Here is a 20,651-nt window from a genome sequence, read left to right on the forward strand (position 1 = left end):
TACACTGACTTCTGAAAACTTAAGTTACAGGGGGCAGAGATACTTTCCCATAAACAACAGTTAAGATTACTTCAAGTCACTAGATACTGTTTCCAAATCAGTGTTATCATGATAAGGCCAAATAATAAGTAACTCAAAAAGAACATCATTTCACCACTTGACAGTTACTTTTTAAACAATGATTACTGCCAAAATGCCACCGGAGACAGACAAGTAACTGATGCCTGAAATTTACAATCTGTAGCACTTAAGATTTAAAGTGATTCCTCTTGTGGTTAGTGTCTTCTCTCCCGCTAAACCAAGAAAATGAACCAACTCATGCACAGTCAGAATTTATGCCAGTATTAAAGCCTGGAGATATTTCGCACTGTGGGGGAGAGCAAGTTATACATCAAAATATTCACTCAAGGTAACTTGCTTCCTTTTTTTTATTTTTTTGGCCTTTGTGTTAAAAGTCACAGGTGTTAACTCTTTAGAGCACTGTTGAAGAGCATTACTGAAGTTTTTTACTTCATATATGCGAATAAAATTTTATGCACACTGACTTCCAGCTAGAGGTGATACACCCTTCACTGTCACATATTTGCATGTACAGCTCTTCCTCTCAGAAACACAGAAAACCAGGAGAAAGAACTCAATTTGACTAAGGAAACTGAAACAAAATCCGTCTTCCATAAGAGCTTCATCCCGAAGAAGCAAGGTACTTGGGGCGGGGGTGTGGGTGGGCAGAAATATTGGAAAATAATATCAAACCTGGATTGAAAACTCAGACCCGCTTCTTGGGGCTCACTGAATCCACCCCACTGGAGATCAAATCAGCCGGACTGCTGCCCGTTTCCTCTCGTCCATCACCATCGAAATGTTGCCATTTGCGAGAAACTCATAGAAGTTGAATCAAAGTGACTTTTGGAAAGAGATGCCAGTATCTCCGGCAGTGTGCTCCGGAAATTACACGCTAGTCAACGTTTCTTATTGAGCACCTCCCTCTCCCTTCACTTTCGACTTCCCCTTAAGATGGGGACAGTTTTTGAAAATCTGAGAGAGAGAAATAAATAAGAGCATCCCGTCCCGGTCGCCGACGGGGATTCCGGCGCCCGGGGAGGAAGGCGGGCACCCCGCACCCTGGCGCTAAGCGAACTCTGCCCGCAGGTCGCTAAGTTTCTCCGTCCCCGTTTTCCAGCACCCGCCCGAGCCCAGAGGGGAAGGGGGCGACCGCCCGGGCCAGATCCGGGCCACCTGGAACCCGGGGCCTTTTTCGCTCGAGGACCGCGCCCCGCGCGAGTGCCCGCGTGCCAGACCCGCCCAAGCGCGCGTGGGTGCTAAAGTTCGCGGGGACCCCCCGCGAGGCGCCCCTTCTGTGCCCCGGGTCCCTCGACTCTCGGGCTCAACCCGGGCCGGGCGCCCCCTCTCCCCGCGCCTCCCCCGAGGAGAGCGAGCCCACCCCCAGCGGCGACAGAGGGAATGGGGCGGCGGGGGCCGCGGTCGCCGTCCCCCAGGAAGCGCTGGGGGTTCGGACCCCGCGTGGCTCCAGCCGCCCCGGCGGCGCCCGGGCGAGCTCACCTGGCGTCTGGCGGCCTCCGGGGCGGCCTCTGGGCGTGGGCCGGGCGGGGGCGGCAGGGGGCGGGGGGCAGGCTGCGGGGGCTGGGGTTGCACCGGGGCCGCCGCCGCCCGCCTGGCCTGGCCCCACACGCGCTGGCCGTGGCCGCCCCCGGGGAGTGCGGGGAGCGCGGGTCCCGCGGCGGCGGCGGCGCAGCGCGGCTCAGGCGGTGGAGCGGGCGGCCGCGGGCGCCGCCGCCTCCTCCTCCATGGCTGTTTACCCGGCTGCATTGTGGGAGTTTGACCTCCGCCGCCGCCAACCGCCGCCTCTGCTTGCGCCGCCGCCGCCTCCGCGCACGCCATGGGAGCCGTGACTGACGGTGAGGCCCGCTCGCCGCCGCCCCGGCCCGCTCCCCGAAGCCGCGCGGCTTCCCTGGCCCCCGCCGCCGCCTCCCTCGAGACCCCCGGCCTCCCCCGCCGCTTCCGGGAGCCCCTCGGCTTCCCCGACCGGGTCCCTCGGAGACCCGGGCTTTCCCGGCCGCTTCCCCCGAGCTCTTCAGCCTCTCCCCGGAGCCCTCCCTGTCCCCCCACAGCGCCCCTCGGGCTCCCCGTCCGGCTCTCCCGAGATCGCGCGGGGCGTGGGGCGGGTGCGCCGGGAGGATCGTCTGGGGGCCGCGAGCACACGTGGGGGCCTGAGCAGGCTGGCAGCCAGCGATGCGCGGGAGGGTGGTACCCGGAAGGGGTCCAGGCTGTCGGAGGATGTGGTGAGGGAGCACTGGGTGGGGGCGCTGGGGTCCGAGGGGCGGCGAAGGGGAAGAAGGGCTGGAGGCCTTGCCGATGGGGGTCCGGAGGACCTAAGGAGGGGTTAGAAGAGTGCGAACTCCGAAGACGTGGCCGGGGGGTGGGGTGGAGATCGCGCCAGGTTGGAAAGTTGGGAGAGGTCTCCGGACAGTATTGCAGGGGTGTCGGTGTTCAGAGGGTGAAACCTGTAAAGTGTCTGGGAAGGTCCCCTAGACAGTGGATCGCACGGAGGCCTGGGAGCTAGCCCTGGATTGGGGGTAGGGAGAGGGAAGTGGGGATAATATCAAAAAAGAGTGGATGTGGACGGAGTGTTTGGAAGACTGCCAGGGACTGTGCCTAGGAGATAAAGAAGAGCCAGTATAGGGATGGGGCCACCTCGGGTGGAAGACTCATTTGTGTGTGCATGTCTTGGGGAGGGTGGTTTGTCCCCTGAAATGGAGTGGGGAGGGAGAGGTAGGGGCTGAGTTTCTGGCAAGTTGTGAGGTCAGTTTAGGAAGGTGGACCCATGTAAGGAGGGGAGCAGAATTAGAATGACACCTTGGGGAAGGGGGACAGGCATAAGCATGATGGGCAACTGGAGGGAAAACCTAAGAAGCTATCCAGTTACAGAGTAAAGAAGTCCGTTGACATTTAGGAAGGGGAGATCTAGGGGCACTGAGTCTGTATGAAGAGTGGCCAGTAGATGCCTATAGAGGCCATTTCTGAAAAATTGGAGGTAGGCAAGGTCTCCACATGAAAGGACCAGGCCATGGGCAGAAGACTAACAGGCCCAGATTTGTGATCATGACAGGAAGTAGTTAGATGGAGGCTCTTCAAGGTCCAGTTAAAGCTTAGCTTCACTCCAGTTAATTTTTTTCAGTAGGTGTGTATCCCATCTGGGCTAAATCTTGGGATTATAACCCCGAGCTAACAGGCAAGACCTCTTCCTTCTCTGAGATCACAGTCTGGTGGGAAAGACACATGAGATAATAGGTTTTCATGGTGGAAAATGTTACTACAGAGGAAGTAGAAGGTTGGGAATTGTAGAAACACATAACAGAAATTGTTTATCCATTCTCAGAGATCAGAAAACCTCCCTGAAACAGTTACTGTTAATCTCACTTTTGAAGGATAAGTAGGTGTATTAATTGTTGCATTAGTATTCCAGGTGGAGAACCACTTGTGCAAAGGTCACAAGGTTTTGGAAAACTCAAAGATAACAAGTATTGGCTAGAAGTTAGAAAGTTACGAGCCAGATGTTTTTGATGGTTATGGGACACCATTGAAAGATTTTAGCATTGGTGTGATGTTATCAGATGCCATTAAAAACAACAATCACACTCTACTCTGAATAATAATGAAGGGAAGGGAAAGTGAGGCGTTAATTGGCCTCTCTCCTTTCTAACATCTATAGCATATTGATAGTATGCCAAGCATGTTCTGATTACCATCCCCACTTTTCAGATGACACTGGAACACAAGGAGGTTAACTCAACCCTGGGTTGCACAGGTAGCAAGTTATAGAACCTGAGCTCAAAGCCAAAGGACCAGCTGCCATGATTCCTAGAGAGAAAGGATGGGGACTGAGACCAAGAGGAATGGCAGAGAAGCAGACAGGTGGAAAAGAAACTGATGAGGTTGAATGTCAGGAGATTGAGTGGATATGAGAGGAAGGGCCAAGGATTAGTCCAGGTTTCTGATTGGAGTGACTTTGTGCTTATTAGTGCTAGGGCTCTATTCATCGAGGTAGAGAATGGCAAAGGAGAGAGAGGTTTTTGTCAGAGGGAGGTGAAGGGGAAGATGAGTTCTAATGCACTGATGCAGTCAAGTGCCCAGTATATCCAAAGAGACCATCAGAATCCCCACTCTGCCATTCATAAGCAGTCTGACCTTGTGCAGGTTAATTAACCTCTTTGAGCCTCGGTTTCATTCCTTGTAAATGTGGATAATAAAATCTACTTCACAGGCTGGTTTTGAGAGTTAGATGCAGCAGAATTTGTGAAGTGCTTTGCACTGAGGCCGATACACAGTAATGTCCAGTAAATGCTGTTAAATGTCAGAGTTGGTTTACTTGCCTCTCCTCTACTTTCCCTTGATGAGGACTGTGCCTTCTCCCATTCTTTATCTGTGTAGATTTCCCCTTCCTGCCTTTTCTGCCTGGTGACTGGCCATTTATTCTTCAGGACCCATATCAAATAGTCTTCTTTGCTCTTTTCAAAAACTAGTTGATCTTTCACCTGTTAACCACATTATTTTATTATATTTCTGCTATATCCCTCAATATACTTAATTTACTTACATGGTGTGTTCCAGAAAATATTTAAAGCAGTTAATTATAATGAGACAACATTAAAATAAATGGATGATAGGGTCTTCCCTGATAGTCAGGTGGTTAAGATTCCACACTTCCAATGCAGGGGGCACAGGTTCGATCCCTGGTTGGGGAACTAATATCCCACATGCCTCACAAGGTGGGCCTTAGAAGTGATCAGAGAGTTTCAAGTGGTCATCTTTTGGATCATTCCGGGTTTCTGTGTAGAGAATGAGTTGTAGGAAGGCAAGAATGGAAGCAGGGAGGCCAAGGAGAGGTGGTCCAAGTGAGAAACCAGGTGGGCTCTGATTAGGATGATGGCGGTGGGGACGACTGAGAGTGGTGGCCTCCACATCCTCAGCCTCCTGAAGGGTTCTTGGAGAAGTTCCAGTACCTGTTTCTGGAGACTTGAGGAAGGCGGATGTCCTCTCGCCAATCTGAGTGCCTGGTCAGGTGCTATGCCTTCATGTAATCCTTACATCCGGGTTTGCCTATACAAGTGGACTGGGAGCTCTTGGAAGAGAAAGTCTTTATATCCTGTGCAAGGACACAATGGTTAATTGGAGCAATAATCTGCCCTCCTCTAAGGGAAGGAAAGAGATACTATATTGTTATCTATAGATACTGAACTTAGATGGCATCACCAACTCAATGAACATGAATTGGAGCGAGCTCTGGGAGACTGAAGACCAGGGAAGCCCCGTGCTGCTGCCACCAGGTTGCAAAGGTTTGGACATGACTTAGTGACCTTAGTGACTGAACAGCAACAACTGAACTATAAGTGTTATCCCTAGAAGCATCATCTGTGCATGGACAAGTGGAGGTCCCGGGAAGTTAATGGCTTATCGTCACAAAGCCATTCTCTCTCCTTCCTTGTTGCCACCCCAGCATTTTGGCTAACAGGAAAAACAGTTTAGATGTTGTCACTGTTAATGTAAACTATGTTCACAGTTTGTATTTTGTATGTTAATTTAAAGGGTGTTAAACAGTGTTAGAACCTAATAGAAGGCATTTCAGAAGCACTTTTTGCAGTACAGAGAATATTAGGTATATGTCTTGATCTGCCAGAGCAACAGATGGATGATAAGAAGGGCAGTGGGGAGCGGGATGTGGCTGTACACTCCGTTTAATAGAGCTTGTTGGTTTTGACAAGTGTTGCTTTTTTTTTTTTTTTTTAATTAAAAAGTATAATGCATGGATAATACGCCTGTTAAAACTTGAAATAATGGTTTTTAACATGCCCGTGAACAACATGACAGAATAACGGAATGCCATTGTGACTTTCTAATAATGTAGTTGTGTATATTTTCCTCTAACTACAGAGATGACACTTTTCATCTGTAAAAGGAAGATAATAATACATACTTTATTGGGTTTTTCCATGGATGAAGTGTGATTAATATATGTAAAGCACTTCAAAGTTGAGTGGCCATTTAATTGATTGTCCAAACCAGGACACTTTTCAGAGTGAAAGGAAGCAGGAGGTATGGTCATCAAATAGGAGTGTACAAACACTGTGTCTGCTGCTGTTCCGATTTCAGTTGTTGATCCAATGTTAATTAAACATTTGTAGCCAAAGGGTTTGTTTGACTTTTTTTTTTTTTCCACAAGTACCAATGGATTTGCCCACTTTGTTCTCTCTTCTGTGGTCCCAGCACAGGGGTTACTGAAGCAGTTCAAATATTAAATAATATTTCTTTAGCCAAGATAAAAGGCATCTCAAAGTGGGATTGGAGTTTCAACCTTGACTTGATTAGGGTCATATTCTAAACATTTAAATATATTTAGAGAAAAACCAGAAATGGTGAGGGACAGGGAAGCCTGGCACGTTGCAGTCCATGGGGTCGCAAAGAGGCGGACACGACTTGGCGACAGAATAGCGACAACAGAGAAAAACAAAGGACCTCAGCATTGATTTTTCTGCTTTTCTTTTTTCATTTTTAATGTAATTGTGGCTTTTGTCATTTACTTTGGTATCAGGAATTTATTTAGACTGGGCCTAAGTGTCTCTGGAGAGATCCCTGTTTACATGGATGAATCAAAGCACCTTACTCTTTCCACTTGACTTTTTTGTGTCTTAACATTGGTGGCATAGTTGTTTTAATGATTTTAAGCTTCTTGAAAGGAGGGGCTCGGTATTATTTCACCAGGAGGAATCCAGTGCAGTGGGATATACGTAATGCAGCTTAATAATCCATAAGGCGTGGTGATCTAGTGATGAACATAACAGGAATCTGCACACATGTTGTTTTGATATGGCTTAGTCCCTCCTCTTGTTAATAGGTCAGATCAAACCAGTTTCTTTTTTGTTGTTAACACGTCACAGATTTACTAAAGAACACTGATGAGAATTTTCAATACAGAAAAAATGAAGAAAAACACCTCAAAATGACCAGTAAGTTCTCTATCAAATAATGACTCTTAATACTGTGAGGAAGAAAAGTGGTTCATGTCAGGAAATCCAGGAAGAAATGCCCCAAGGGACAGTGAAAACCTTCCCCTCTTCACCTTCCACAGCTCAGCCCAGCCCCCAGTGGCAGTTACTGTAAGGTGTTTCTTGTGTACCCTTCCAGAATGATTATTAAATGCCATCAAAGGTAAAAAGCATCTTCTCTGGTGTCAAACTCCTGAGTGTGAGTCCCAGCTCCACTCCTACTTCTTATGGCATTTAATTTGCACAAGTAACTTCCAGTCCCTTCGGGCTCTTGTGAAACTAAATGAGCATATTGTAAGCATTAGTTAGTTGGTGAACCAGTATGCATATGTAAAGTTTTACACAAATATTTGCATGCTGTTCTGAACTATACTTCCATAATTAATGATACATCTTTGAGTTCTTTCTAATACCTTTTGGGGCTCCTCCTACCTTATTCTTTTGTGATATTCTACTAGTTTTTTAATCAATCCCCTTCTAAATGTTTTTTGTTATTTTCCTTTTTTTTTTAACTTTTATAAATAGTATGACAGTGGAGATATTTGCATAGTTGTCTTTGTACACAGTGGCAATCACTTCTAGAAGATAGGTTTCAAAAGTATCTGTATTTTTAATACAAATTGCTACATTGGTTTCCTAGTAGCCAGCTGTTTTTTCCTCTGTAATCTTATCTCCAGTTATCCCTTCCTGTGGTTTTCAGTTTGTATCCAGAGTGTTTAGGAACACTAAGAAAAAGCCAGCGGTTCATTTGTGTACTTTCAGAATATCTTGCTAAAGAGCCTTTAGAAAGGAAATGCTGATCCTCACTGAGAGATCACAGAATTGCTATTTCTGAAAAGCAGGTGAGATTGGGAGCTGTGAGGTCTAGCAGACTGGGAGGCACATTTGACAGTAGCTTCCCTGGTGGCTCAGAGGTTAAAGCGTCTGCCTGCATTGCAGGAGACCTGGGTTCAATCCCTGGGTTGGAAAGATCCCCTGGAGAAGGAAATGGCAACCCACTCCAGTATTCTTCCCTGGAGAATCCCATGGACGTAGGAACCTGGTGGGCTACAGTCCATCAGGTCACAATGAGTCGGACACAACTGAGTGACTTCACTTAACCCTAGGGGGAAGTTAATGACAGGCTCTTACCTGTTGTCAAGCCTTGACCTGTCCCTAAAGCAAGAGTTGTGGAACTTAGCCCACTATTATCTTCCAAATTGTCCTTTTCTTTCCTTTTTTGAACATCTGCTCCAAGAGGCTATGAAAACTTGTTCTGTAATCAAGGTTTTAATAGCCACTTTGAGGGAATAACAATTAGTTTGTGAAAGCAGTGTTAGTATGGGTTTATGAGAGATTGTCCTTTCCACACTAAAATGAGAAAACAACTGCGATGGCTGTGTCAGTCAGCCAGAGGCTTGGAAATGGAGAGCGGGTTTAATAACTGTAAAGGAGTCATTGCTTCCAGCCTGTTTATGAAGAGTTAGGTATTAAAATCTAACCCTGTAAAATGGCTTTCTTGAGACCTATTTAGCATGTTAAGCAGCTTTGTATTCTAGTTAGAGGATGGGATATAAGACAGGAAAGGGTCTAAAAAAATCCATCCCAGTTTTTCAAATAAATATTTGCTTATCATCATGCTTGTGTCATAACTGATTTGAAAGTGATTTTGAATGGCAGACATTTTATAGGGTATACTTATGGTACCCATATAACTGAATCCAATAAGAAATCTTCACACAAGCCTAAAATCTAGTGGAAGGCCACCGTTCTCGGAGCAGACATTAGGTGTTTGGGGTTAAAAGCTTTTCCGAGGTGGTTTTGATCCTTGTACTCAATAAAGAAAGTGATCGTGACAACTAAGGAATGACATTGATAACACCACTGAAATAATTTCTAAACCAACTTCACTGTTCTTACAGGTACACCAAGGGCCTCCTGATTTAATATTACTATTCAGATTGATTACAGAGAGCTTCAGGCATGATGATAATTTATGAAGTCAATGCATATAGTAAACAGAACATGTTTAGTTTAGTTGGCTCTAGACTGGACACATGTTTAGTGTGTCCAGTCTAGAGCTAACTGATGAGGTACAATTAAACAATGCTCATGTCGTACATGCCAGGAACCATCAGCAGCTGGCCATCCTTAAATTTAAAAAGAGCAGAGAAATTTCAGACAAGCAACTTACCCTTTTAATTTGTTGCTGTTGGAGCTATGTTCTGTACTTTATATATATATATATATATATATATAATTTCAGTCCTCCTCATCCCCACAGACTTTCCTAGGCAGCAACTACTTATGCTGTTTAAGCTAGAAATACAGTGACCTTACAGCATGAAGCTTAAGACAAGCGAATTTGTGACAAGTCATAACTGTGCAGAACTTTCTATGCATCTTATGTATCAGTATATAGGTGTATCTATAGATACAGCTCCAGCATTTATTCACTGTTTCACATTACTTTGGGAATTAAATTTAACATGAAGATAAGAGTAACTGCTTTTTTTCTTTTTTGTTTTCCTATAGTGAACAGGCCCTTGTATACTTTATTTCCATAAGGTTTCACAGCAGTCCTATGAAGTGGATCGTTTTATTCCCATTTTTACAGATGAAGTTAAAAGTTGGTCACTCACACAAACTAAACACTGTGGACTAACCAGAACACTGGCCCCAGTTTTGGACTTGGGGTCTGGCTGTGAAGAAATGCTCTGTAGACGAAAGAGGGATCAGGCTCCAGCAGGAGAGAGACCTTGAGGGCCTGGACAGCACGTCCCCTGTGCTACAGAACTGATCAGCCTGCACTGCTCGTGCCAGCCAGTTGGTCCTGGCTCCTGCCTTTTCCTAACCAAGTCTCTGTTGAGCCCTCGTCTGCCTTCCAGGACCTGTGACTCTGATCTCTGCTTTAATTCACACTCTTTTAGCTCCTTCAGTGGGCATATGCTTTGGGAGCCTCCTAACTAGCCTCCCTGCCTGTGGGCGCTTCACAGCTGCACCCCATTTTGTACACTTGATCCTCCTAGAAAGTCCCTTCACAAATCTCCAGCAACTCCAACTTGTTGCCTGCCAATAGGATCTGAGTCTACCAGTGTGTCACTAACTACTGTGGACTTCCACAATCTGACCCAGAGGTCAGCGCATACTGCCTGTATGCGCTTGGGTCTTGACATCAGTCTCCAGGCCCCCAGACTTCTTAGTGTCCTAGAAGAGTGCTCACATCCCAGACCCAGCCTTGCAATCCCCACCTCTGCCTTAGCTCACAGCTTTCTCCCTGCCTGTTGTAGGTGAGGTGGAGAAAGACATGATTTTAGGTTGCTTGCTTTCTTTTCCTTCCTTCCACTTTAGTTGAAGTATAATTGATACACTAAGAACTACATGTGTTGTGTATAATTTGATGCAGTCGTGTGCTGTGCTTAGCCACTCAGGCGTGTCCGACTCTTTGCAACACTATGGACTATAGCCCGCTAGGCTCCTCTGTCCATGGGGATTCTCCAGGCAAGAATACTGGAGTGGGTTGCCATGCCCTCCTCCAGGGGATCTTCCTGACCCAGGAATCGAACTGGGGTCTCTTGCATTGCAGGCGATTCTTTACCAGCTGAGCTATCAGATACAAACACCTATGATACCATCACCACAGTCATAGCTTTCTTTATTTTGCAAACATCAACTAACAAATTTTGAGTACTATATGGTTCAAAAATGAATATTAAGACATATTTTCAAAAATATAAGACCTGGTTCAAAAATCAAGTAATATAAGACATCTTCCAGCCTGTCCTCCAGCTACCCAACTTACACTGCTCGATTCTTTGGTAACTCCTTATAGCAGCTTCCTGTATATCATTCCAGTATATCTATGTGAACATCAGCACATATGAATATACTTATTTCCCTACTTTTATATGAAAAGAAACGTGCCATAAACAGGATTCTTCACCTTGCTCTTTTAACAGGTTGTATTAAGTGGTCTTCCTTTCAGTATACACAGTTTTCCTCATTCTTTGTTTTTTATAACTTTATATTATTTTATCATATTCTTATACCAAAATTTATATACTTAATCTGCTGCCAATGAGCATGTCATATTGCATATGGGCAAGTATATCTAGGATTTTGGGGGTCAAAGAATAGATACTGTTAAAATGCCTTTTAGCTTTTTCTTTTTTTGACCAATGATGGTCATGTATCAGAAGAGCAGCTTTAGGGACTTCCCTGGCAGTCTAGTGGTTAAGTCTCCATGCTTCCAGGGAATGGGTTCAGTCCCTGGTCAGGGAACTAAGATCCCACAAGCCAAGGGGGAGGGCCAAAAAAAGGGAAAACAGCTTAAAATCCTCTTTCCCTGTTCCCCCCGAGCTAAAGGAAGCTCTCCTAATCTCCTGCCATGTGTCGGTATCACTTAACTATCTCAGCCTCCTCTGCGTGTGTGTGCATTCATTTTGTGTGTTATGTCTCCAGCTAGAGTGAAGGAACGCTTGTCTTTACTTCATGTCCTCAAGAGGTTAGGCTGGCACCTATGGACACTGCTGCTCATTGATCAGATATTCATGTCTTTTGTCTAGGAAGGGAAATCTCTGCTATGGACCTGAAGATAGGATGGTTCCATGTTTGTCCTTGTTAGTGTTTTATTGAGACAAAGCTATTTGGAGGGCAGATGTTCCCAGGCAGGCACCACAAATCCAATTTTAAAATATTTATTGAGCATCAGAAATGTAAAGATACAGTGTGAGAGACTGAAGAGGAAACAGAATGAACAGGACATAGGATGGGTCCCAGTGAACCTTTTCCCCAAGTTTATTTGGCCTGTATAATGCTTTAAACATTTTTCAAAAATTTTTGTAATTGGGATATTACATACATATGTAAAACAAGTGCACAGATCTTAAGTATACAGCTGAAAAGATCACAAAATGTTCTGGAAACATTTTCAGTTAGTCACCAAACTTTAAAAATCCCTTGAAAAACCAGATCTGGTCATAACCTCTCGCTTTAGGTACTCAATCCTCAATTTCCCTACTTCATGTTTCCTACATTCATTTACATTTGACATCCATTGTCCTCCATAAAGGAGGGTTCCTAGTTATCTGGGAGGAAGATGGGGTTTCTTGGGGGCTTGAAAGAGTAGAGGTAGGAAGATCAAAAATAAACTAAATAGCATCAATTGACCACTGGACTGCTCACCCACTGAACGTTTACTTTTAACAAAGTTAAAACACGATTGTGACTTTATAAAAAAATCAATTTCATTTTCTGAATTTTAATCTCTGCCAGGACTGTGTTTTGCCTCAGTCTCCTCAAATAACATTGCTGCTGCTGCTGCTAAGTCACTTCAGTCATGTCTGACTCTGTGTGACCCCATAGACGGCAGCCCACCAGGCTCCCTGGGATTCTCTAGGCAAGAACACTGGAGTGGGTTGCCATTTCCTTCTCCAATGCATGAAAGTGAAAAGTGAAAGTGAAGTCCCTCAGTCGCGTCCGACTCTCAGCGACCCCGTGGACTACAGCCCACCAGGCTCCTCCATCCATGGGATTTTCCAGGCAAGAGTACTGGAGTGGGGTGCCATTGCCTTCTCCTCAAATAACATTATTGGTGGTTAAAAGAGGAAACCATTAGTTTATATCTTTCAGTGTAAAATTAAAACACTTGATGAATCCATAGCTTGAGCCGTCTGTCACAGCCATGACTCTGAGAACAAAACCCAATTCTAAACATGTTTATCTGATGTTGTCACAGAATAGATTTTAAAACTAGGGGAAAAAAAAAAAAAACTGGACCCATCTGCCTTCCAAAGTTTATCTCCACTGCACCTGCACCCAAAAATACTTCCGCCTACACACAGGAACTATTGTTTCAAGATTTTGCTGTTGATTCATCATGCAGGTTCTCTAGGAATTATTCACACTTTAAAAATTATTTTTTAAATGCCTGCATATGGTTAAAAAAAAAAGACAACCCTATAAAATCATAAAAATTAAATCTCATCCTCTGTAATACCTCTTAGCAGAAATAGCCACTATTACCAGTTTCTTATGAATCCTTCCAAAGATATTTGCTGAATACATAGACACGTGTGTGATGGGCGCATCACACACCGTGTGTGATGGGTGATACACAGCTGGCCTCCTTGTTTTCTACACAAATGGCAGCAAACTACGTGCTTCTCTGCACCTGTGTTATTTTCATTTTACTTAGCATAGCTAAGGAGATTTTTATGATATTAATATATACATCCACACTATTTTTTTTTTGGCTGAATCTTACTACCTCTTTTTAAAAACGTGCGATTCAGCAATTATCTATGTATGTATGTATGTATGTCTGTTTCTTTATTGGCCCCCTTGCGAGGCATGTGGGATCTTAGTTCCCCAACCAGGAATCAAACCCATGCCCCCTGCAATGGTAGCATGGAATCTTAACCACTGGACTGCTGGGGAAGTCCCTGCATATTATTACACTTAACAACTGTTTTATATTTAGCCAGTCTCTTCCTGGTGAATGTTTAGGTTTGCCATCTTCCTACTACAAGCAGCACTCTTAAGAACAATCCTTTTACATTTATCTTGGTGCATGGGTGCACATGCATCTACAGGATGATTTCCTAGAACTGGACTAATGGGGTCAAAAAGCTATATGTATTTGGAAGATTATCTGATTGTCCAGCTGCTTTGCAAAGAGCACACCACTTACATTCTATCAGTGTATGTAAGTGTGATTTCTCAACACACTTACCATCACTTATTATCAGGTCTTTTGATCTTTACCAATCTGAAAGATGAAAATGATATCTTACTGTGGTTTCAACTTGCACATTTCTTGTTATGATCCAGCATTATCTTGTCCAAGAGGAACACTAGCTCAGGGCTGCCAAGCAAGCCCACTGCGGCCCTACTTTTTACTCAGCATTGTCATCTGCACTGCTTTTCTATTCGTTTTTCTCTTTTTCTTTTCCTTGTAGCAAAAGGGAGACAGACATTAAAAAAAAAAAAAAAGTCCTCACGAGAAAAGAAACGTTACAATTACTAAATTACAACCCCCCCAAAATTTCTTTTTCTCTGACACACCTCATTCTCTTTTTCTAGTCTCCCACTATGTCTTTCGATCTTTTCTCTCTGTTCCTTTTACTAGTACCTTACAGTACTCAACGACATGAATGCTTCAGGCTTTCTTTTGTCTGAACAGGTTTTGCCCAAAAAGTTTCTCCAAGAATTATTGACTTATTTCTTTGGTAGTACCTGAAAATTATTTTTACTCTACAGCCTGACAATAAAATGTCCGTTCTGTGAGGGCAAGGCTTTTCCCTGCTATAACTGCAGCCCCTAAAACAGTGCCTGACATGAGACACTTAATAACTTCCCATATATATGTATGGAAATTATATTAAAACCTACCTAACGTAAAATTGACCATTTTAATTCTTTTAAGAACAGTCTTTTATGTACAGTGCAGTGGCATCAAGTACACTTACATTTCAGTAGTTTTCTTCTAGATAAATGAATGTGTAGTGGTGTTGCTTATTTGTCCCTGAAAGTGAACAGGAACCAGATAGTCATTTTAATTCACATTATTCTGTCCTCCAGACGAAGTCATACGGAAGCGTCTCCTAATCGATGGAGATGGTGCTGGAGATGATCGGAGAATTAATCTGCTGGTGAAAAGTTTCATTAAATGGTGCAACTCAGGATCTCAGGAAGAGGGGTATTTCATGTTGCTGCCGTTTCTATACTAATGTCCTGCTATGATTTTTTTTTTAGGCCATACATATAGTGCTGTCAGTTTTTCATATTTTCACTCATTAACAGAGTCCAGAGTAGGTTTTTCTGGCCTTCCCTTCAGAGGCTACTTTTGTGTTTATTAAAATGTGCAGAAGGTACAGTGATAAGAATTGAGGGTTAAATTCAGACTTATTACTTTGGTCCCTTTTAAAAGCAGATAAATGTGTAGTAAGACAAAATACTTAAATGAAATTTTCTCTATTTTTTAAAAATGCACTAATAAAGTTGCTGCAAGCTTTTATATATTTGATAAATTTCTAACTTAAAGAGTTTTTTCATCATTTGAATTAGCTTTTCACATAGATAAATAATTAGAGTGAAAAAATTGAGAACAGAATTGTGATAATAAAAACCATCTTAAAACATTTTAAAAAGGCTATTAAGCAAAATTCAACAAATAGTTGTTTGAATTAAACTTACATTGCTAACAACTACAGTCCCATCTTTACATTTGTAACTAATACAGTTTATAAATTCAAGTAAACCACATTTGGAAAAAGAAAACCTAAGGGACAGATATTTCAAATTATTTTAAATAAAGCATATTCTCTCAGAACCTGGCATAATTAACTTAGCAAAGGTGTGCCTGCATTGTAATGATTCAGCTGGAAATCCACAAAATGTTTATTCTCTTTCTCTCTCTTTTATGTTAGATACAGCCAGTACCAACGTATGCTGAGCACGCTGTCCCAGTGTGAATTTTCAATGGGCAAAACTTTGCTGGTATATGATATGAATCTCAGAGAAATGGAAAATTATGAAAAAATTTACAAAGAGATAGGTAAGGAAACAAAGTAATTGTTTCTGTCTGTAATTTTAATTTTTATGGGCTAAGGGAAACAATATTTACTAACATTTTTCTCTGGTTAGTGGTCGAATAATAACATTAATAGAAAGACTATGTTCTAATATGATATTATTCTTTGAGTTACAGCTGTGTATTAATGCCAGCATCTGTTTTATTAGCAAGGAAACTAAATTTAAAAACGCATTTTAAAACTGAAAATGGAGATTATTCATGTTGTTATAAGTATCTTAAAAAAAACCTTTTTATATAGAATGTAGCATTGCTGGAGCCCATGAAAAAATTGCTGAGTGCAAAAAGCAAATTCTTCAAGCAAAACGAATACGAAAAAATCGGCAAGGTAAGGGTTTTGTGGGATGTAGTGTGCAAATACTTCATTACTGACTAGTATTTTCATGCAGCTTTTAATGTGGTGAGATGAAACCTTCAGCTAGAATCGACTTAAATTATAAAAAAGAATTAGGAGACAAACTTAATTCTTTAAAACTATATTATTGTTTAAAATAGCAGAGAAGAAAGGCCATGGTAAAAAAAAAAAAAAAAAAAGTTGGATTGTGTTGATTAAACAAGTATGTTTTTAAGTATTCAATTTTTTTTTTTTTTTACTGCCCTCATACCCCTTTGCCTAAATAATGTTATACAAGTACATTAGATTTAGGACTTTGTGTTTTGTGTGTGTTTAATGGAACTACATAAAAAAAAAAGAAATAATATAAGCCCTGTGACTTTTTTTTATTAAGGACTGTGCAAGCAAACATTTACAGTCTGCCTGGATTTTATTAGAATAGGAAGATTAAAGTTGTTTTCTTCCAATCTCTTTTGTTCTTAATTAAGGTCTGCCTTATTTTAGTTCATATCAACTAGTTCAAAATAATTTTAATGGCAGAGGCATTGCTCCTCCTATAGTGTAATTTGAAAGGAAGATTAAAAATATAATGTAAAGTCACAACTGTGACATATACATGAAAGATATAGAAAATGTTAATGATTATTTTGGAGTTGTGGAGTTTTATCATTTAGGTTTTGTTGTTGTTATTTATATTGAACATGTATTATTTTGTAGTCCAAAAATATTTTATTAAAAATCACACTTATATTGAATTAATACACTGTCAACAAACAATTTTACTTTTTAATGAGTTAATTAAGATGATGTTCAATTCCTTATTTTTAAAAGATGGTTTTTTAATTCAGTCTAAAATGCATGTGGTCAGGTTGCAGTGGCCAATTTAGAGCAGGATATACCAACTTATTTAAGAACTAATATCAATTGTAAAAAAAATTTTACAGTGTTTTGGTAGATTAATGAGGCTTTTAAGTAAATGCTGCCATATATCATTTCATAGGAAAAGTTAACAAGAGATACATGACTTACCTTGGAGGTCTTAGTGGAGCAGAAACAAAGTTCCTGAATTATAAATCATTTCTAAGTTTATGAGATCTTTACCTTTGAAATGAGTGAGAAGTATAATTTCCCCTTGTCTAAGATTTGAAACTAATTGTAGGATACCTTGTTAATTAATTATAGATCACCTTGTTGGACTTCCCTGGTGGCTCAGACAGTAAAGTGTCTGCCCGCAGTGCGGGAGACCTGGGTTCGATCCCTAGGTCGGGAAGATCCTGTGGAGAAGGAAATGGTAACCCACTCTAGTACTCTTGCCTGGAAAATTCCGTGAACTGAGGAGCCTGGCAGGCTACAGTCCACGGGGCCACAAAGAGTCGGACACAACTGAGCGACTTCACTTTCACTTTCTTGGTCTTCTATTTGCTGGGCAAATAATAAGATTCTCTTATGTTCAGAATCAGTCTAGTTGATGATCAATAATGACTTAAGTTCACTTTCTCTTATGCCAGCCCCTGTATTCTACCCAGGAATGCGTAAATGGAAACAGAGTAGGAGCTAAAATCCTTGTTTGGAACATACTTTTGAAGTCATGAATTGTTGCAGTTATAATTGAATGAGAGGAAGCTGGCAATACTCCGCATATCCTTCAATGTTTCCACTTCTTTATCTACTAGGAAAATAATTAGGAGAGATTTGTGATGTTAGACATTTTGTTTTGATATCCAGGTTTGAAATATCTTATTTTGGTAAATATTTTTGTATCTTTCAGAATATGATGCACTGGCAAAAGTGATCCAGCATCATCCAGACAGGCATGAGACATTAAAGTAAGTTTAGAGCTTTACTCTGAAAAGAACTAATCTTTATACATAAATGTTTACATACTAGTCTACACGTTCCATTTCTATGGGAATATATCATACGTTTCAAAAAATAGGGGTCAACCTTAAAAATTACAGATTCTAATACCACTTGATGAGATTTTTCCTTCTGCTAACCTTGCTGCCTATAGTTCTAAAATAAATGCATGTAATATGTATCAATACAAAAACAGATAAGAGAAGGTAATGGCACCCTACTCCAGTACTCTTGCCTGGAAAATCCCATGGACGGAAGAGCCTGGAAGGCTGCAGTCCATGGGGTCACTAAGAGTCGGACACAACTGAGCGACTTCCCTTTCACTTTTCACTTTCATGCATTGGAGAAGAAAATGGCAACCCACTCCAGTGTTCTTGCCTGGAGAATCCCAGGGACGGGGGAGCCTGGTGGGCTGCCGTCTATGGGGTCGCACAGAGTCGGACATGACTGAAGCGACTTAGCAGCAGCAGCAGCAACAGAATATGGTCTACTTATCACTAAGTCGCTAAGTCGCTTCAGTCGTGTCCGACTCTTCGATCCCATAGACAGCAGCCCACCAGGCTCCCCCGTCCCTGGGATTCTCCAGGCAAGAACACTGGAGTGGGTTGCCATTTTCCTCTCCAATGCATGAAAGTGAAAAGTGAAAGTGAAGTCGCTCAGTTGTGTCCGACTCCTAGCAACCTCATGGACTGCAGCCTTCCAGGCTCCTCTGTCCATGGGATTTTCCAGGCAAGAGTACTGGAGTGGGGTGCCATTGCCTTCTCCGTGGTCTACTTATATAGAATACTAAATAGGAGTTATACAGAATTTGGAAATAAACACTTTCCAAACACCAATTTAAAAAATAATTAGTGAAAAGGAAAACAGAAGATATATATAATGAACTTTAAATTATTACTAAGTTTCTGAAATATATACAGAATAATAATCATTTATAAAAGTTAGAGCCCTCCAAATATTCTATACTGATCCTGTATATTATTGAGATACAAATATATGCATAAAAAAGGATTGGTATAATATAAGGATTGCCTGAATGGAAAGTAGAGGAGGGAAAAAGGCCTGGTTCAGAGGAAAATGAAAGTGAAAGTGAAAGTGAATTCGCTCAGTGGTGTCCGACTCTTGTGACCCCATGGACTGTAGCCTACCAGGCTCCTCCACCCATGAGATTCTCCAGGCAAGAGTACTGGAGTGGGTTGCCATTTCCTTCTCCAGGGGATCTTCCCGACCCTGGGATCGAACCTGGGTCTTCCACATTCCAGGCAGACGCTTTAACCTCTGCAATTTAGCACATTTACCCACCCCTCTTCCACAAAAAAAAAGTTTGAATTATGACAAAATGTTAAAAGGGTTTGATATCCTATTGTCAAGTTTTCCTATACTTTAAAAATTATCTAAAATTTAATTTTAATGAAAATTAGTACATATTTAGAAATTAAAGAATCACCCTTAGTTTTAGAAGTCTCATCATAATGGACGTTAGAACTCCTTATCCTTTATAATAAATACTATTATTTAGTAACTAAAAAGTTAGATATTAATTATGAATTCTTTTCTCCCAATTAGCAAAATATAACACTTTCACTTTTTTTTTCAGAGAACTAGAGGCTCTGGGAAAAGAATTAGAACATCTTTCACATATTAAAGAAAGTGTTGAAGATAAGGTATTTGCATGTGATATGTACTAGTCTTTGTGTTCTGTATTGGTTTATAGATCATTTGTGTATTAATTTTTTTTCTTACTAACACAGCTGGAATTGAGACGGAAACAGTTTCATGTTCTTCTTAGTACCATCCATGAACTTCAGCAAACACTGGAAAGTAAGTAGCATGACCGTAAAATGAATGTTCATGTCGATTTTATTTTTTAAAGATGAACTTATTTTACTGCATCAGGTCTTAGTTGCAGCATGCCAACTCTTAGTTGCATCTTGAGGGATCTAGTTCCCTAACCAAGGATCAAACCCAGTTCCCGTGCATTGGGAGCACAGAGTCTTAGCCACTGGACCATCAGGGAAGTCCCTATGTAGATATTTTAATGACCAGGGGAACTTCTTTTTAAATTGAAGTCTCTCACATAAATTTTGCATTTTGATTCAACTAATGTGTGCTTAGTCACTCAGTCATGTCCGACTCTTTGCGATCCCATAGACTGTAGCCCACCAGCCTCCCCTGTCCATGGGACCCTCCAGGCAAGAACACTGAAGTGGGCCGCCATTCCCTCCTCCAGGAATTCAACTAATAACAACAACCAAAGCAGAACTTTTAAAAACCAAACCCCCTTGTGTGGGTCAGTTGCAATCATAGGCTGCCATTTTGCCATTTTTGCTTTAAATATATTCACTTATAAAGGACAAAAATGTTTTCATATATTCATCAGACGTATAGTTTAAGCAAATTTGATTAGAGTTTTATGTTTCTTTTTCAACTGCAGATGATGAAAAGCTCTCAGAGGTAGAAGAAGCTCAAGAAGCAAGCATGGAAACTGATCCTAAACCATAGACCAGTAATCACTGTCCATTCCCAAGAGTGGTGAATTAGCAGTGTGATCTCAGTGTGCTTAGAATTTGTTGCGCTCTCGAGATATGTAAAGTTTTGGCAATGAACTATTTTGCTTTTAAATGTTAATGTAGAGTTCATTCATATTTCTTCACACAGAGGAAGATGACTTCATTATATATTTGCTTTTACTGAAATGTCTTTTTTGTATTTAAAAGGTGGGAAGCAACATCCAAAATAAATGTTGAATAAAATGTTTTTAAGTCAAATATATTTGTGCTCATTGGCATTCTAGATAGTTTTTAATTGGTAACATTGACTTGCTCAC

At 41.7% G+C, this 20,651-nt stretch overlaps 2 protein-coding genes across 6 annotated transcripts in view; one reads left to right on the forward strand and one right to left on the reverse strand.

Moving 5' to 3' along the window:
- ATXN7 (ataxin 7) overlaps positions 1-1,697 on the reverse strand; it is a 156,846-nt gene extending 155,149 nt beyond the window's left edge. Inside the window, exon 1 of one of the 3 annotated variants that reach the window (XM_070359794.1) lies at positions 1,561-1,697. The gene's annotated coding sequence lies outside the window, so the exon portion shown is untranslated. Of the gene's footprint in view, positions 1-753; positions 1,011-1,560 lie in introns of those variants that run through there. The other 2 variants (XM_070359796.1, XM_070359795.1) reach the window with 2 other exon arrangements.
- THOC7 (THO complex subunit 7) lies at positions 1,009-20,592 on the forward strand. Of its 3 annotated transcripts, XM_070359802.1 has the most exons (9): positions 1,757-1,916; positions 6,954-7,022; positions 14,622-14,739; positions 15,470-15,597; positions 15,875-15,961; positions 17,736-17,793; positions 19,422-19,488; positions 19,576-19,645; positions 20,259-20,592. In XM_070359802.1, exons 1-9 carry the CDS (start codon positions 1,898-1,900, stop codon positions 20,324-20,326), a joined length of 684 nt encoding a protein of 227 aa, XP_070215903.1. In that variant the 5' UTR covers positions 1,757-1,897; the 3' UTR covers positions 20,327-20,592. The 3 variants fall into 3 exon arrangements, with proteins under 3 accessions (XP_070215906.1, XP_070215903.1, XP_070215904.1); XM_070359805.1 differs by lacking the exons at positions 1,757-1,916; positions 6,954-7,022 and adding an exon at positions 1,009-1,149; XM_070359803.1 differs by lacking the exon at positions 6,954-7,022.
- Positions 20,593-20,651: the final 59 nt, after the last annotated feature.

The sequence above is a fragment of the Bos mutus genome, chromosome 22, assembly GCF_027580195.1.
Source record: "Bos mutus isolate GX-2022 chromosome 22, NWIPB_WYAK_1.1, whole genome shotgun sequence".
NCBI classification, from domain to species: Eukaryota; Metazoa; Chordata; class Mammalia; order Artiodactyla; family Bovidae; genus Bos; species Bos mutus.

Excerpts from the sequence above, each read along its gene's own strand:
- THOC7 (XM_070359802.1), top strand. Across the intron at positions 15,962-17,735 it reads AATACGAAAAAATCGGCAAG|AATATGATGCACTGGCAAAA; the intron begins GTAAGGGTTTTG and ends TGTATCTTTCAG. Across the intron at positions 19,489-19,575 it reads AAGAAAGTGTTGAAGATAAG|CTGGAATTGAGACGGAAACA; the intron begins GTATTTGCATGT and ends TTACTAACACAG.